At 40.4% G+C, this 17,249-nt stretch overlaps 1 protein-coding gene across 1 annotated transcript in view; it reads left to right on the forward strand.

The window, feature by feature from the left end:
- Positions 1-17,249, forward strand: part of DSCAM (DS cell adhesion molecule) — a 432,936-nt gene that overhangs the window by 286,434 nt on the left and 129,253 nt on the right. Inside the window, exon 11 of the mRNA XM_056502042.1 lies at positions 2,262-2,435. Coding sequence (XP_056358017.1) covers positions 2,262-2,435 — 174 coding nt within the window. The remainder of the gene's footprint in view (positions 1-2,261; positions 2,436-17,249) is intronic.

Genomic DNA, 17,249 nt, shown 5'->3' on the forward strand with positions numbered 1-17,249 from the left:
TAAAAATGTGAGTGAAGATTAAGAAAACTTTGCAAACTGCTGCCCAAAATTTTTTCCAGTTTTTCCAGCAGCTGTCCTCAGTAGTATCAGTCCTTTCTTTTCTCTGAACACTAAATTGTTCCCACAATTTTTCATGTGAAAGAAACACAGGAAGTGACTGGACAATCAAAGGCAGGCATCTACAGTTAGTAAAGTATAAATGTGCATTCCAAATAAATGATAGAAAAAATGGCTTATTAGAGAAAAAAAAAATGACAGAAAGAGAAGTGGGACATGCACGTGACCAAAATAGGTGAAAAATCAACAATGGCAATTGATTTTTCTGAAAACGTCATCATTTTAGCATTTTTAAGTTCACAATATTGGTCACCAGGCCTTCAGTGTAGCCAAAAGTTTCCAAAGCAAATTCTTCTAGGACAAGAAGTATTTTTTGATGTGCATGTCTGGGTTTTATTAATATTCTAGATAGGTTGTTCTAGCTCACTATGTTACACTAAATTTATTCCCCATATTTCCTTCTGGGCTGACTCAGCCAACTGTTTAGAGTGATTAATGTTGACAGATATTAACTTTGTGTACAGAAAGTGGTGTAAGAGAATCCCATTGAAGAAGAGCACCTTTTGACTTCCCTGAAAAATCCCATGTTCTGCTGCCAAAGTAGGTTGTAAACCCCTTTGTTACAAGAAATGTGTCTTAATAGACATTTAGGGAGTGTTTAATGTTGGAGGAACCTGAACTTGTGCTGACAGTACAGCAAGACCCTGTTTCCTGTTCCTGTATCTTATTTCCAAGGAAAAATAGGTTCTTCCTTAAAACCAAACTTGATACAAAAGTCTCTAGCTTCCTGTTTTTATGGACCTTCCATTTTTATACTGCTGCCAAAAATGTCTAATCAGTGGTCTGAGATCTGTGTTGTTTTATTTGTTCCATTTGAGGGTTTTTGTGGATTTTTTGGAGGTTTTCTGATAGTCCCAATAAATCCTGGCTGCAAGCATGGCAGAACAGAGATTTTTTTTGTGTCACCAGTCCATCAGCTGTAGCAGGAAACAAGAGGAACAGTCACTGATGTGGTTTTCCATGTTATCCAGGGTTTCATAAACAAGGTCCTAGAGGTCCCCTGAGTGTGCCATGTTTACTACAACAGACATCCCTCTCACTCATAAGAAATTCATTTGCTGTTTGCATTAGGGATGCATGCTGCCATGACTGTTCAGCTGTAATTGTCAATAATTCATCAGCCTCTAAATGTACAACAAATGTGCCTTTTCACCCATGAAAGGGCTGGAAATCTTCATTTCCTCTCTCTCCCTTCCTGGTTCTTCTGCTTTGTGCTCTTTTTACCCCTTTAATATGGACAAATTCTGGCTGCTGTTGCATTCCAAAAATCTTTGCTCTTTTCAAGCAATGAATTCAGTTTGGATAAAGAACCATTCTGTTCATTTTGATGATGCCAAAACCCGTTTTGGTTGCTTCTAAGCTTCTAAGAACTGGTGTAACAGTGGTGGGAGGTTTGCACCACTTCATTAGTGGTTTGTCTCAGTCTCTTCTGCCTTCACTCAGAGCCAGGATTAACAAATACATGATGGAAATGGATTTTCTTATGTTTAGGCTTGGTTGTTTATTAAATCTTATTAAAAAGTACAGAGTTCAACAGCACTTCTAGAAGCAAGGAAAATGGAGAAAGATCCAGCTGCTACAAGGTCTCTTAAAGCTAAACAGCTGAATAGAGAATTAACACCCATATTATTTATTCTTTTAACCCAATAACCAAATTCCAGACCCTCAGTGTGCATTGACTGACCAACCAAAAACTGCTACCTGAAACCCATGAAGAAGGAAGAAGGAAGATGAACACTGAAAAACGCACCACCCAAAATCTTCCATCTTGTTCCTACTACTATACTATAAAATTAATGGTATATATAATAACAATATATATAATAATAGTATACTATACTATTACCTATTACTATACTATAAAAACCTCAAATTTAAAACCCTTCATCATGTGAAATCCCACACTTCTATTTAACTACACACCCATGATTTTAACTCCATCACCCAAATTTGGAAGCTTCTCCAAGGCCTCAGGTCAAAATCAGTCTTCTCCAGGGGGTCAGTGCCAGAAAGAACAGAAAGCTCAAAAACCCCAGGGTTCTGGGATCCAACAAACCAGAAGCTATAGCTTGTGCCTTGTTAAAAATAAATAATAAAAACTGAGATGCTTTTAAACCTTTTTTTCCATGGGTTTGTTGCTTCAGGTGCCGGGGTTCCCCAGTTCCAGCCGATCGCGCTGAACGGTCGGATCCAGCTGCTCACAAACGGCTCCTTGCTGATTAAACATGTGCTGGAAGAAGACAGTGGATACTACCTCTGCAAGGTCAGCAATGATGTGGGAGCAGACGTCAGCAAGTCCATGTACCTCACTGTTAAAAGTAAGAACTGAAACGCTTTCTGTGATCCAGATATTGCCATTGAGTGAAAAAAGGCTTTACTGCATCCTCGGTTTGGAGGGAAGGGAAGGGGGTTGGGAGGGGAAGAGGTTGGGCTTGGTGGGTTTTGATTTAATTTTGGCTTTCAGCTGCATCTGGTAGCACCTGCAAGTTAGGATGGTTAATAAAAACCTTTGTTTTGTAGAGGGAGAAAAGCAAATTTGTACCAGGTCAGAAAGCTATCCCTGAGTCATGGAGGGAAAGTAAGAAAGTTGGTCAGGAGTAAAAAAAAAAAAGCAAAGGAGAAATACCCACAGCGGTTGCCATAAATCTCAGAAGCTGAAAGAAATGTGGATTAAAAAGATATTTAATAAATTCTCAATATATCACAGATGGAATCTATAGGTACAATTACTATAGCCACAAGATCTTACAACATACTCTAAGATTTTATAGATTCAGTCACAGTAATTATTTTTACTTAGCCAGGTAATTTTCAGAAATTAGCACAATTGAGCACAAGCTCAACCTACCTGTACTTTCCAGGCACAAGAGACAAAATCACTCCTGTTCTCAAATGCATGCTAGCTATAATTCCTTGAAACATCAACACAGTTTAGAAAATAGAGGAATTATTATGGAAAAAAAAGTTGTAGAGATAATATAATTTCTCTCACCAGAGGAAAAAAAGAGACTATTGACACATCAGCATGCCAAATGTTCCTGGCTGACCTGTCAGACCAGTACTGAAAGAGGTACCACGCTATGTACTTTAATGTTCGTAGGGTTTTTGAAGATGTACAGAATGCTTTGAAGTTCCAGGATGCCAATTAACTTGAAAAAGTTGTGCCCTTGAAAGTAATTTTTTTTCTAGAAAGAAAGAAAAAATAGAATTTATTCTCAATTGGAGAGTGCACTTTAGACCATTAATGTTTAGGTTGAGGGGTGTTGTTTGTTGTTGGGAATTAATAACTAAGTTATTTTAAGAGTGTCAAAAAATTTGCAAGCCCCAATATCTCAGATGTCCCCTCCACTCTGATTTACCATAGTGACTTCATTTTCTGAAAAACAACATGGATGAATATCCAGCAGATACAATAATTGGACATTGTTTCTGTGGGCTGGTAGAAGTTCCAGCTTCTGTGGCTTGCAGAACTGGCCATTTTTGGGCCAGGAGAGAAGCACTGCTGCAATATTCCACCCAGAGCCAGCTTCCCTCTGCTTGGCAGCCGTGCACGCTGCCTGTCTGATCACTGCATGCAGTTTCATGTGTGATAAAAGAGCATCCCTTATCAAATGAGAGCAGGGGCTTCCCTGGGGAGCCAGCTGCTGTTTGAATCTAATGAAAACCCCTCTGGCTCTGAGATAGCAGGAGCAGCCCTGCCCCTCTCACAGCCCCACTGACACCAGCCCAGCTCCAGCACGGCTGCTGGGGAGCACTGGGAGGGAGCTGGTGTGCGAGGGAAGGGGCAGAGCTTTAGCTGCCATCAAACACTCACCAAGGACAAGATGCTCTGGGGAAATGGGCTGCACTTATGGCTGGATCCCCTCTTCAGGTGCTGTGGTTGTGGCTCATACTATTTGCACCTGGTCAGGTGGGGTGACTCCAAAGTGAGGGCGTGGATTTGCCTTTAATCTCTCTTTTTCTGTGTGGTTATCTGGGATATTTTATCCTCCCCACACACCAGAACTCCTGGACTCTGGTTCTCAAGTTTAGTCCTCCTCTAGATAAAAAACCTTGTTCTTCCTTCATGAAACTCATGGTATTCTTGATTAGTTGATCCTTCTCCACAAGGTCACCCTAAATGCCTTCTTTAGGCAGAGGCAGAGGGTGAGACTGCATGTTGTTTCTGGGTGACAGAGCTGGAAAGAAACAGCTTCCAAAATATAAACAAGGAGTAGAATTGATGCATTTTCTTGTGGCTTCCTTGTCACAAACTGCCTTTCCACCTTCCTTCCGTCTATCCAAAAGCAGTAGCTCAAACCTGAGTGGCCCAGATGGATTTGGTCACTGATATGAAATCAGACGAGATCTCAGAAAGAAAAACATGGCAGCAGTCCCTTTACACCTAATTCCTTCACTTCTTGTTCGTTGTGCCTAAGATTCCTTGTGCATGCAGGTGCTAACCACTGATAGCATCACTGAACTTGGAAATGAACCCTCTCATGCACAGGAGATTCTTCTCCTCCATGTCTGATAAAAGTTTTTACCTGCTCTGTTAGTAACACTGCTGGATAAAGTTGTACCTTTCATAGATCTTATTAAAAAATCTCTTAAATGAGCTGATGCTTTATTCCTCCAGAATTTCCACTGTCACCTGTATTTAAAAAAAAAAAATGTTGACCTTTGCTGTCCACAGAGTAGGAGTTATTTTGTTTCAGTAGTTCAGGAGTGAGCAGGATAAAAATTGATTTAATCTAATTCTCTGCATTGATACCTCTAAAATGGATGGATTTTTTCCTAGTGAAAACCCATTACAAGCTATAAACCAGCTTGGTTTGCTTAGCAAGACTCTTAGTACTAAGGAGGAAATTGTAATAATTCCAAATATGCATTTATTTAGTGAATCAGTGTTTGGTGAGTGACACCTTCATGTCAGAGGAACTGATCCAAATTCTTGGTTGAAGGGAGATTGCATGAGAAGGGAGTGCAAAGAAAGAGGGAAAAAAAAAAATAAAAAAGAAAGAGAGGAAAAGAAAGAGGCTTCAAGAATACCATCAGAAATGTGAAAAGAGCAAGCTGCCAGCATCAATGCTGAATCAGAAGCCACAGGGCAGAAAATTTTCATTTAGCACCTATTATCCTCCTCCCTTTCTTTTCAAGGAATGGACATAAAAATCATGACCAGTGAATTCTTCTCTTCTTGTGATTCAAGGATAAGTAGTTCCCAAATTCCATATTCACTAAGACACACAGTATTAGAAAGATATGAGAGAGATCTGGAACAAGGAATCTAGTTCTGTCTTGAGAAATGACTTCTGGTGCTTGGGATGAGAAGACTTCTGAAGAATTTCTATAAAGGATAATGAGCCTTTAACATGAAGGGAAGAACTAAAATTATTTAAAGGTTGCCTGGGAGTCACAGGGGAAGAGATGACTGCTTAAAACGGACTGCCTGCCTGCCTTCATCTGAATAAATGTCACACTTCCTAATTCCACTTTAGGGGCTATATATAATGTGATAGAATGGTATCCTGAAAAAATTACCTCCTGAAAAGCAAGCTTGCATTAAGGCATGCATGCTCATGATTGGAGGTAACCATGTTAGCCCTGCCCCTTCTTAAATCTATCACTTCTTTTTGTGACAGTGTGGAGCCTGACAAGTTTTAATCTGATCATCAAAACATTTCCAACAAATCCTGGCTGCCAAGAAAACAGAATTGCTTCATTCACTTTCCCCTCAAATATGCTTCTTAGCTATTGGCATTATATGTGTTTAATACATAAACCTAAAGCTGTCAGTCAGATCCACAGCTCCTTCCAGCAGGAACATGCTAATCCCTGCTAATTCTTCCAATGCCAAGTTTCACCACTCAGACTTTCTTTTTTTAAAGAAAACAACTTTAAAAATTGTTGCCTGTGACAAGAGCTGATGGAATAACAGGAGAGGAGGCTGGTAGGGAAAGGGAGCCTGGTAAAACTGGTAAAACATGGAGCCTGTTCCAGCACCACGTCGTGTTTCTGCTGCCCCTGCCTCTCTTACTGTGCTGCTTGCCCATGTTGACCATGACCTCTTCCAGGCCAGATTTGTTTCTCACCATCTTCAGACAACTCATGGAGCAAAGAAACCCCAATCTCTCACCACAAAAGAAATAAAATAGAACATTGGTCACAAACACAAATAAACTCAGGAGATGCTTATGGATGGAGACTGGAATGCGTGGGGCTCTTTTCTCCACTGCAAGCTAACAGTTGTTCCACCATATGGCTGAAGCACTGCAGCTTTTGTTTATTGAGATGGATGGAAAGCTCTGCCAGTGAAGCTTTATCCAGGCAGGATAAAGGGACAATTTCCATGTGACCAGGCAAATGAGTTTGCTCTGCTGCGACACCAGCAGCAAAGCCAGCAAGCTGTGATGGAGAACTCACTGTGCTCTGCTCACCAGGGTGCCTCTAAATGCTCATTTTAGTCTTTGGGAAAATAATTCCTTGCTGAGTGCACAGGAAGGTTGAGATCTGCCCGAGTGTTACTTTTGTTTGTGTATAAAAAGCCAATTTCTCATTAAAATGCATGTATCCCACAAGGTGTCAGTAAGGGTGGCACTGCCTGTTCTACATTTGCAGAGATAGATTATCCATGATATGTGGTAAAGGAAGCTTAAAATCACTGTCTCTAATACCTCCAAAAAACACTTATAAGAAGGACAGCAATAATGCTATGTCAAATTCACCTGAGCCCAGTAATTTTGATGACTCTTAATCTTTCTTTGCTCCATTTTTCTCACAGTCCCATGGTCTGTAAATACCATTTTCTGTGGCAAAACAAAACAAGACAAAAGCTCCCTTCTCTTTTTATATGACCTGGTTTACTGTTCTCTTCTTGTGACATTCTGCCATCTTTTTTTTTTTTAAGGCTTTTTCATTTATTTTATTCTTCATCCCCATTTTGCAGTTATCTCAAGTAGGGTAGACTTTTGTGAAATGGACACATTTAGCCAAAATTGGTAAAAATCTCTAGCTAGATGGCTTGCTTGTGTCCTGAGAATGAAAGAGTGGGGCAAAGGCAAAGAAAACAAAAAATAGTTTCCTTGAATTGCAACTACTTTTGTGTCCCAGTCAGTCCTTTCTGCTGAGCTGGTGAGCTGCCCTTGCCCACCTTTGCCTTTGCCCTCAGGACAGGCAGTTCTCTCCCTCTTTTACCACCAATTTCTTGTCAATCAAATGTAAAAACTATGTTAAACATGAGGTTGTGAATAAACTGGCCAACCCCAAGCTGGTGGTGATGAAGTTTTTCCCCTTTATGTTTTAATTTTGTGTCCTTGCCCATAGCAGGGCGGTTGGACCTTGATGATCTTTAAGGTCCATTCCAACCCAAACTGTTCCATGATTCTATGACTCTTAATTGTTTATTTTTATGAAATGCAGCGTCTAAAAGACACCATGAGTGAATCTTGGAACCACAAGAGATCTCCCTGGATGATGCGAGCGCTCCCTCTTGTTAACAAAACAGCCCGTTTTTTCCTAATGAGGTCCTCCCACTAGGAGAAAGGAACGGGGGGTCTAAATGCTGTTTTCTGCCTCTTCAAACTGCTGGCACAGCTTTGATTTAGGGACTTGCACTTTAATCACCCATCATGTGTCATTACCCCGACAGGCGGCAGCAGCCGCCAGACACGAGCGCCGATAAATTGCGCCGAGAATCGCTGGAGCGATCCTTTGTTGATTTTCCTTTACAGCTATTCCATGGCAGATCAGCTGTCATAACAACACAGCGCCTCTGGCAACAGAGGGAAATTAAACATGAAGTATGTTCAAGGTAGCTGGTAGAAGGCTGGAATATCCCTTTTCTTCCGTGCCTTCAAATGCTCCTCTCGGTACCGCCAAGCCCGTGGCAATTCTCTTGTAAGATAATTGCCAGATGTGCTGCAGCACAAATACTCAAGTGGGTTTGTATGCAAATCTTTGCAATGCTCTCATTTATGGAGAAGAGGAGTGGTAAGAACCCCTCTCTCTTTTTTTTCTTTCATATTTTTTTATAATAAATATTTTTTTGAGCGAGAAGTTAGCAGCACTTTTTCTTTTCTTTTCTTCAAGGCTGGCTGCACAGCAATGTTTCCAGCAGAAAGGTGAAGTGCATTTTTCTCCCACAAAGTGCACACAGACTCTGCTGTATCATAAGTTCATCAGTCTCATATGTATTGCCTTTTTTTTTTTCTTTTTTTTTTTCCCAAAATAGCTTCTCTCTCAGCTTTTTGATGCCCAAATGGCAACATTCAGAAGGGAGAATGGGTGAGGTTTATTTTCAGAACTCTTCTTTCTGGGCAAATTTTCATAGTGGATATAGACTATTGAGGCTTCCCTGAAAAATGATCAGTTTAAGAAAACTATGGTGATTTAGTCTTCCAAATGCCTTCACATCTTCATGGTTTTTAGAAAATCTCATAAGGGATGGGCTTCAGAAGCTGCTGTTTTATTATCTCCCTTTCTTGAACAGATGACTACTATAAAAAACACAGATATTTTAGCATGTTCTCCTTCCTCAACATCAATACTTCTTGTGTCCTGTTGAATTATCACTTTTTTCAGAGGTGTTATGTGGTTCTCAGATTGCAATGGACTCTGTGTCCAGGTTTGGTGAACTGTGGTCAGAAAACTCTGTGCCACAGAGATCATTTCAGATCAAGGGCTGAACCTCCTCTCTTTCTGAATATTGCTGAAACAAGGCTTGAAAATAATATCTGATCTACTTCTTCAGCTGAGATGGTGGTGTAGCAGGGATTGATACCAGCTAGACAGATAATCCATTCATAATAACCATCATTGAGGAAGTACAAATGTCAGTATATTGTATTTGGCAGGATTCTTCCAACCCTACTGTGCTCGAGCGCACTAAATGGCAGTCCCATAATGTTCTTAGATGGGAGGAAATATTCTGGAAATTATTCTTACTGGTGGTTTAGAATCACAGAATCACAGAATATCCTGAACTGGAAGGGACCCACAGGAATGATCCAGTCCAACCCCTGGCCCTGCACAGGACATTGTCCAAATGCTTCCCGAGCTTCTTGGAGGCTTGGGGCCATCACCACTGTCCTGGGGAGCCTGTTCAGTGCCCAGCACCCTCTGGGGGTAGAATCTCTCCCTGATCTCCAGCCTGAACCTCCCCTGGCTCAGCTTCAGGCCTTTTCCTCGAGTCTTGTCACTGTTCACAATCCTTCTGCCCAGGGCAGAAGTTGTGCCTCCTGTGCAGGGGGAATTGCTGGGCTCAGCCCCTGCCCCTGGCTCTGGGGCCATTGCTGGGGCCTGGAGCAGAGCCTGGGACTGCTCTGCCCTCCCTGCACAGGGACAGACAGACAGACAGACAGCCAGACACAGCCAGGGCTGAGCCCCTCTCTCTGGCTCCTCTCCAGCTGAGCAGCCCCAGCTCCCTCAGCCTTTCCTGGGCACGGAGATGCTCCAGGCCCTTGCTCAGCCCCAGGAGCTCCTGTCCCTGCTGTGCTGAGCAGAGCACAGTAATTACATTTGGATATTTATCCCAGAAATTATTGTCAGAACACACTATTCTTATAGAATAAAAATTCTTTAAATTTATTTATTTATGATGTTTTCTGAAAGTTACAAAGTGGTTCTATATCTCGAAGTGTTAGGTCCTAATAGAAATAGTGTTAGGACAGTGTTCTCGTAAGTTATTTCTTTTTTCCCTCAATTCCTGTGGTACAGGAGTAATGATAATGACTAATCACTAACCATGCCCATAATCAAGTGTTGATGTTTACTGTTTTATCTGAATCAAATGGGTTTCAAAAGCAGCGTGGATATAGGTTTAGAGTCTTGATTTTTCTTGAATATTTATCTTCAGGGGCATTTAATCCTTAGATCTCTACATATACCTGGATTTTCAAGCTATCAAACTTATGAATTTTCCTGAGTAATATTTTAAAATACAAATACTGCTGTGAATACATTAGTTTCATCTGTGGGGTGGGAGTTGTTTGCAGTGTGTTTGATGGGTTTAATATTGGCTTCTGGGGGAGGAAGTGAATGCAGGATCTATTGCTGCTTATTTTTATATTTGCAATGTCATCAAAAGTTGGGTCTGTGTCTTGCTAACAAAGATTCAATAAACTTAAATCAAGAGAGCACTGTAAAGCAATAGTAGGATGTAAATTAATTTAGTGGGTATGTGCAGTACACGTGACTATTTCTACTTCAGCAAAGGTAGCTCTTAGATACTGTCCTTTTTTATCCTTTTCCTTTCCTCTCACCTCTTTTTGTCTGTGTCAGTCTTGGCAGCTTTAAGGTACATCTCATTTAGAAAGTAGCCCTGTCCAGCAGGACAAAGCCTCAGAACTCTCACATTATTATTTAATGTGAGTTTAGGACTTGCAGAATGCTCTCTGAACAGCCAAAAAAAAGAGGGCAGATTCTTAAATTATATTTCTTCTTCTATATCAGCTTCTTCTGTACTTTGAAGGACTTAGTCACTGTCTTCTCCAGTAAAAAGTCTACATTTCAAAAGGTTATTCACTCTTTTTTAAAGTACTGAATGCTGTCATAGGACCTACATCACAATTCTTTACAGTTTTTTATTTTGTTTATTTATTTATTAATATTGTTTATCCTTAATTTAATTTGAAGAAAGAAAACCTAAACTGAGTTATAACAAAAATAATGAAAATTATTTCACAATATCTGAAGAAATATGTAGAATATAAACTACATTTGAGTGTCTGTCAAGTGACACAGATGCCAAGTCAGTTACATTTTTCTGTGTAATTCTCCTGCAGCAAAAGAAAACTGTAAAAAAGAGTAGTTTATATGCAAATGTTTTAGGCTTTGGATAAGAGTTCATTTCTTAAAAAAATAATATCATCTGTCACTATTAGCCAAAGATGATCTTTTACAGCAGCTTCAATCAGTGCAACTGTGCAACTTTAAGCTTGTTTTTTTTTTAAGGAAAGCAATTTTGCCTTCAAACATAAAGAGTCTTTTTTTTTTTTTTCTTTTCATCTTCAAAATACTTTTTTGAAAATGGTGCAGTGGTTTTATTCACATCCCTCTGTGAAAATCCCACTGTGGTGCTCATTGTGAGCACAGTGCATAGAGTCTGTGATAATCAACATAAACAAAAATTACATTTACATCTAGGGGGGCTCCAAAAGGAATAGAAATGCAATGTAGGAAGAAGAGCTGCCTGCAAGCTGAAGATGCTGCACTCAGGGCAATTTAAGTCAGTGCTTCTGTCCTGGTTTGAAGGACAGGTGTCTGTCAAGAAAGGCAGGAGCTTCTCTTTGAAATGGAGAATGTAAACCCCCTCCCTCCAAATTATTATTACAATTTTGAAATTAAGGGGCTCTCAGGCAAAGAGATGGGAATTAGGAATAACAGTTCTTTACTAGGAAAATTAAAATAGCAATGCAGTATTACACAGAACAATCCCAGCCCTGCCAGAGTCAGAATCCAAGCTGACACCCGTCAGTCAGTCAGGGTGTTGGCACAGTCCCATTCAATGGTGGCTGCATCCTCCTGCAGGGGCAGATGTGGCTCAGCTGGAGCAGTGCTCCTGGAGAAGGTGCAGTTTCCTCTGAAGCTCCAGGGATGATGTGGGAAGGTCTGGTTTTCCTCTGGAATCCAGTGGGAAGAAGGTTCCTTGGTGTTCCAAATCTCAGTTTTTATCTGGGTAGGAAAGGCTTGGCTCCTCCCCTGGCTGGAGCATCTCCCAGTGGGATGATGGAATTTTATCAGTCATGCCCTGGGACTCAGTGGCCATGAACAGGAGATATCTCCTGGAGGGAGGATGGGCTGTGGGAAGATAAAGATGATTGCCCAGCTGGTTTAAAGATGGCCCACGAGCAGATAATGTGTGCCAGGAGATCAGGGGCACTGCCCCACCTGGATTTAACAGATGGGGACAGAACTCACATTGCTGGGCACATCCTGTATTGAAACCCAAGACAGCTTCCTACACCTCTTCCTGCTGTGTATGTCAGGTACAATCAGAAGAATTGTACCTGAGGTACAAAGGCAGATTTTCTTTCAGCAGTCTGTTTGCTTTGTGGGAAACAGGTTTCCTTCATCCCATCACCCTCCCTCATTGGGATTCCCCAGTGCATCAGCATGTGAGCTCCCATCCCCACAGTACATTCAAATATTTGTAGGGTATGTGATGCTTGAACACATCTGAACACCTTGCTTTCTTCTTTCTTGAGGAAAAAAAGAAGAAAAAAAAGGAAGTGTCCAGTTATGGCCATAGCAATTGATTTCTGAGTGTCTTCACAGTATAGACAGCTAAAGAAGCATGGCTCCATTTTTAGATAAATCTTATTAGAATCCTGCAGGGCTGAGGAATTAATCGATTTGGTCTGTCAAACCAGGAGATAATAACAGAATGAGCTCTTACTGTTGGCCTAATTACTTATGATTAATCTGACCCCATCCATTTTTTTTAACTGTCTCCATTAGGCCACAGAATAATTACTCTTATATCCAATTTTTGTTTTCTTTTCCAACTCTGAGTTGGAATATTTGATCATGTAGGAACTGTGTTGTCCAGGCAGTTATGTGTCTTTTTGACAATAATTTTAGATTCTCTATCATCAATTATTTGGTTTTCAGTTTCCACCTGGCCAATTCCTGCCCCAGGAAAGCAATGTTTTGTAATTTTATGGACGTAGGTGAGCACAGCACCAAATTCAGAAAGGAGAAATAATGCTTCAGGGAGGGAATAAATTTTATAACTCCAACCACCATTCTTGACTTGTGAAATAGGTTTTTCCTTTAGAATTCCCTTGTACAAGAGAATCACCTGTTCTCAGGTGATGGTGGCAGCAGCCCAGTCTGTGCAGGGATTGGCATTTGCTTTTACAAATGAAACTTCTGGTGAAATTGCCTATACATAATTTTGCAAAGAATGCTACTAGAGTGTAAAAGATCTCTTGCTGTGTTTGATCTATGGAAATTAGAGGCCTCAATTACCAATATTTCTATGACCACATGCATGAACATGTGGCCACTCACAACACAGAAATACAGAATAATTGAATTGGGTTCTGTGGGTGATTCCATGAAATTTAACCCCTAAAGTTAGATCAACCTAAAAAAATCCATCTTAGATATTATGCTCCTACAGCCTTTTTTTTTTTTTTTTATCAGAGCCCTGATTTATAGAAGTGTGCACAGTTTTCTTTCATGTAATCAGTGATGTGCAGAATGATGCTTAGCAAAGGGGATGGCTATTTAGGAAATCAAACACATGCTGCTTAGATTTGCTTTAGGTTTGGGGGTTTTGTTGTTGTTGTCTTCAAATTTGGCTTAAACTTTTAAGATAAAGTCCTCCAGCAAATGTTTTAATCCTTTGAGAAAGAATGGCAAAGCAGCAGCTGATGTCAATGGCCTGGCTTTCAGTCAGCACTGCAAGTTCTCTCAGTTCTGTTTCCCCAACCTGAACTTTCTTCATATTACTTAAAATAAATTCTAAAATCATGTAATTGGTGACCTAACAAGAGCATTTTTCTACTAATTGACTTGCCATATTGATAGATAAGTACCTGAGAAACAATCCTGTCCTCTTGCTTCCAGTTCTTTCCTTGCAAATGGCAAAGGATTCAAAGGATCTAATGTCATTTCTGAAAGTGAGATGGCATAAACTTGTGATCTCAAAATCAGAAAAGGACAGAAAATAAAGCTATTGCATAAGTCCATTTTGCTGCAAATCATCAGAGCAGTAGAAAGAGCATCTGTTAGATGGTTATTTTTCCTAGCTTTTAATTACTGGCCATTGATTTGGGTAATTGCCCACATGTACATACACAATAGTGCAGCAGGATCTCACTTCTGCAGCCTTATCTCAAAACTGGCTTTTAAAATAAGTGCCTATTACTGTAAGTGCTCTGCAAGAAAGCAGCACTCTGCTGTATTTTTGTCTTGCTTTGCAATGCAACCTAAATGTTGCATTTACAGCTGGAACAAGCTGGCTCTCTGCCATGCACTTACAGCCACAAACCCACACTCTGAGCAAGGCAAATCTCCTGCTATCAGATCTTTAAGTGGTGACTTGTGGAGCTGAAATAAGGGAGAACAGACTTTCCATAAGTGGCTGCATATTGTTGTGGAAAATCCAATTACCACTTGCTAAATGCCCAGGTCTGAGATTTAAATGAGAGCTAAATGAAGTGCCTGGCTTTTAAGGAAAATGGGAATGCACCTATGAGGAAAAGCATTACAGGAGAGCACAGCAATCCCTGGGTGTCCTCAGGAGTTTTTGCTGATTCCCTGCAGCATCCTCAGGCTGTTCCCAGTCCTATTTCAGGGAACTCCCCAGTGGAGACACAGCTGTGGATGAGGCCTTGTGAGTTTTATTTGCATATATAATGAAAATAATGCACTGCACAGAGGTGTTAACTCTCTCCCTTAGGGCTCTTAAACCTCTCAGTGTGGAAGACCTCCCAAAAAATGCTGAAAAACTGAGACAGGAGAGAACAACCTGGCCAGAAGGAGAAGGCTGGCACAAGCACTCTTTAGCTTGGATAGGATGGCTTTTTCCTTGGCTGGGATCTGATTTTATCTCCTGATATCTGCTTATTTCACCTGTCAAGGCCCAGGAGCAGAATAAATCAGCCTCTCTTCTGAATGAGGGGGCTCAAATGTACCATCCAGTGGTTTGGCAGCTGCTGGGCTGTGCTGGTGTCCCAGTGTCTGCTGAGCATGAGGGCTAGGCAGATTAATTGCCTGACAATTAAAGAGATTGAATTTCCTCTCATTTGCTGTGGGGTAGGCTTATGGACCTGGGCAGTTGCCATGGGCTTGCTGACACCCAGCAAGCCCTTCAGATGTTGCAAATGTGCTTTTTAATATAAATATACAAATCCTGTCTTCTGTATTTCCCAGGAAGCTCCTTAGATCTTGTCCAAATTCAAGATTATTTTTTTCCATTGCTGATTATTCCAGATTATTCCAATGGCACCATGGTTTAGCTGTATAACTACAAACTTCTCACATGGACACTATTTCTGGAGCAAGAGTTGATTTTTTTGCAGCTTAGTTACAATTCCTTTAAAAGCAGGAGACAAGAGAAGACACAGATGAAGCCCAAAAAGCAAATTTTGCTTCAACTCTTGAGCTTGAGTGAGCTGAACTTGTGAAATGCAGAAGCTTGGAAGCACCAGGGATTTAACCTGGGGCCACCCAGGGATATTTTAGCTCAGAATGCACAGGAGTTTGAGTTCTTTTAAGGGATCTGTCACACACTCCCAGCTTGCTTGTACCAAGGCAGCTCAGCTCAGCAGTGCATTAGCCTATTTCTCATGCAGAGTGCTGTAAACTAACCCTGGGGAGCATTTCAAAGATGCTGAAATGTGAGTGACCTTGAGGAGCTGCACTCTCACATGAGCATAAATTGCTTTCATACCCAGAAAATGGGAAGTCAGAATATATCAAATGTTATCAACCATCTAACTGGTTTGAGTCAGGGGTATCTGTACCCGTTTTTGTCTCTCCCCATAAAACAAGTGGAATTTTTTTCTCCAAGTATCGTTGGATACCTTAGCAGACATATTTGTCATTATGGAAATAATGATATGGAGAAGAAAATTGTCTGCTTGTTTCAAATCAAATTTTACTCATTCAGCTTCTCCTTTCCTTTCCTTTCCTTTCCTTTCCTTTCCTTTCCTTTCCTTTCCTTTCCTTTCCTTTCCTTTCCTTTCCTTTCCTTTCCTTTCCTTTCCTTTCCTTTCCTTTCCTTTCCTTTCCCTTTCCCTTTCCCTTTCCCTTTCCCTTTCCCTTTCCCTTTCCCTTTCCCTTTCCCTTTCCCTTTCCCTTTCCCTTTCCCTTTCCCTTTCCCTTTCCCTTTCCCTTTCCCTTTCCCTTTCCCTTTCCCTTTCCCTTTCCCTTTCCCTTTCCCTTTCCCTTTCCCTTTCCCTTTCCTTTTCTTTCCTTTTCCATTTCCATTTCCTTTCCTATTTCCTTTTCTTTCCTTTCTCCCCTTCCTCTTCCCCTATCATTTTCTTTTCAGGTGTTGTTATAAAGGATGTTATAATCAACAATTACAAAAATAATGCAATTAAAAATTAAATAATATCTGAATTGCTTAGTAGTATTGATTAGTGTAAGGATCCTGTAGATCAAGATTAGGTTTTTCAGTTCCAATTTTTACATGGAAGAAAAAGCACATTTAGTTTTGAATCAGGAGCTTTAGGAGGAATAATCAAAAGTTTGCTTATTTTTAATATAATGGCAGTATTTTTAAGATACAACAGTACATGTATGGAACATGCATGTAAAAATACAGAAAAAAACCATGTTTTTAAGGTAGAGAGAATGATTTCTGTGTATTGACTCCTTTGTTATGTCTCTTATATTGGCTATGGTTAACACTACTATAATTTACTATTCCTGAAATTCTGACTTTGCATTTCTTGACTTTTAAAATATTGTGTAGCTTACATCATGAAAATACATGTTGTTATTTTATTTATTTTAACTAAGAAAAAATCTAGTACACATTGAAATAAATTCAGTGATGATTATTCTGGAGAAGAAGAGCTACTAAGTACACATATGTTTAGTGTTTCAAGCCTCAGAGCAAAGTTAATGGTGCATATAAATAATTATTTGTGCAACACACTCATAATCCATATGGTCATTCTATGAAAATTATATAAAAGGCAGCTAAAGTCACAGAGATTGACTTTGCATAGTTCTGAAACACCTGGACAGGAGGGATGTGCTTGGGTCCTCTGGACTGCTGTCCACAAAGAGAGAAGGAACAAACAGAATGCAGCAGCATGTCTCAAAAACAAAAAACAAAACCACTTTGCTGATTTTGTTTTGCAGGAAAACATCCCACCACCTCCATTCTGAAAAAACCCAGATAGATCTTTGTGCATCTTTGAACTAATTCAGAATTTAGGCTTTGGGAGCAGCTCAGCTCATGGCTCCCTGGTTTCCTCCTGCCCTTTTTTCATCTTTCTGGATGTTCCAGCGTTCATCAGTTGTAGCTGTTCTGCACAGAGACAGTATTTCAAACATCTTCCCAGCGATCCAGTCTCATCATAATTTCTCTAGACACATTGTAGGTATCTTTCCTGAGGACTGTATCTGTGGCAGGTTGGAAATTTCATTCACTTGCAGCTATTTTTGTGTGGCTGCCCCTGCATGCA

The sequence above is a fragment of the Oenanthe melanoleuca genome, chromosome 1 (assembly GCF_029582105.1).
Source record: "Oenanthe melanoleuca isolate GR-GAL-2019-014 chromosome 1, OMel1.0, whole genome shotgun sequence".
In the NCBI taxonomy this organism is placed as follows: domain Eukaryota; kingdom Metazoa; phylum Chordata; class Aves; order Passeriformes; family Muscicapidae; genus Oenanthe; species Oenanthe melanoleuca.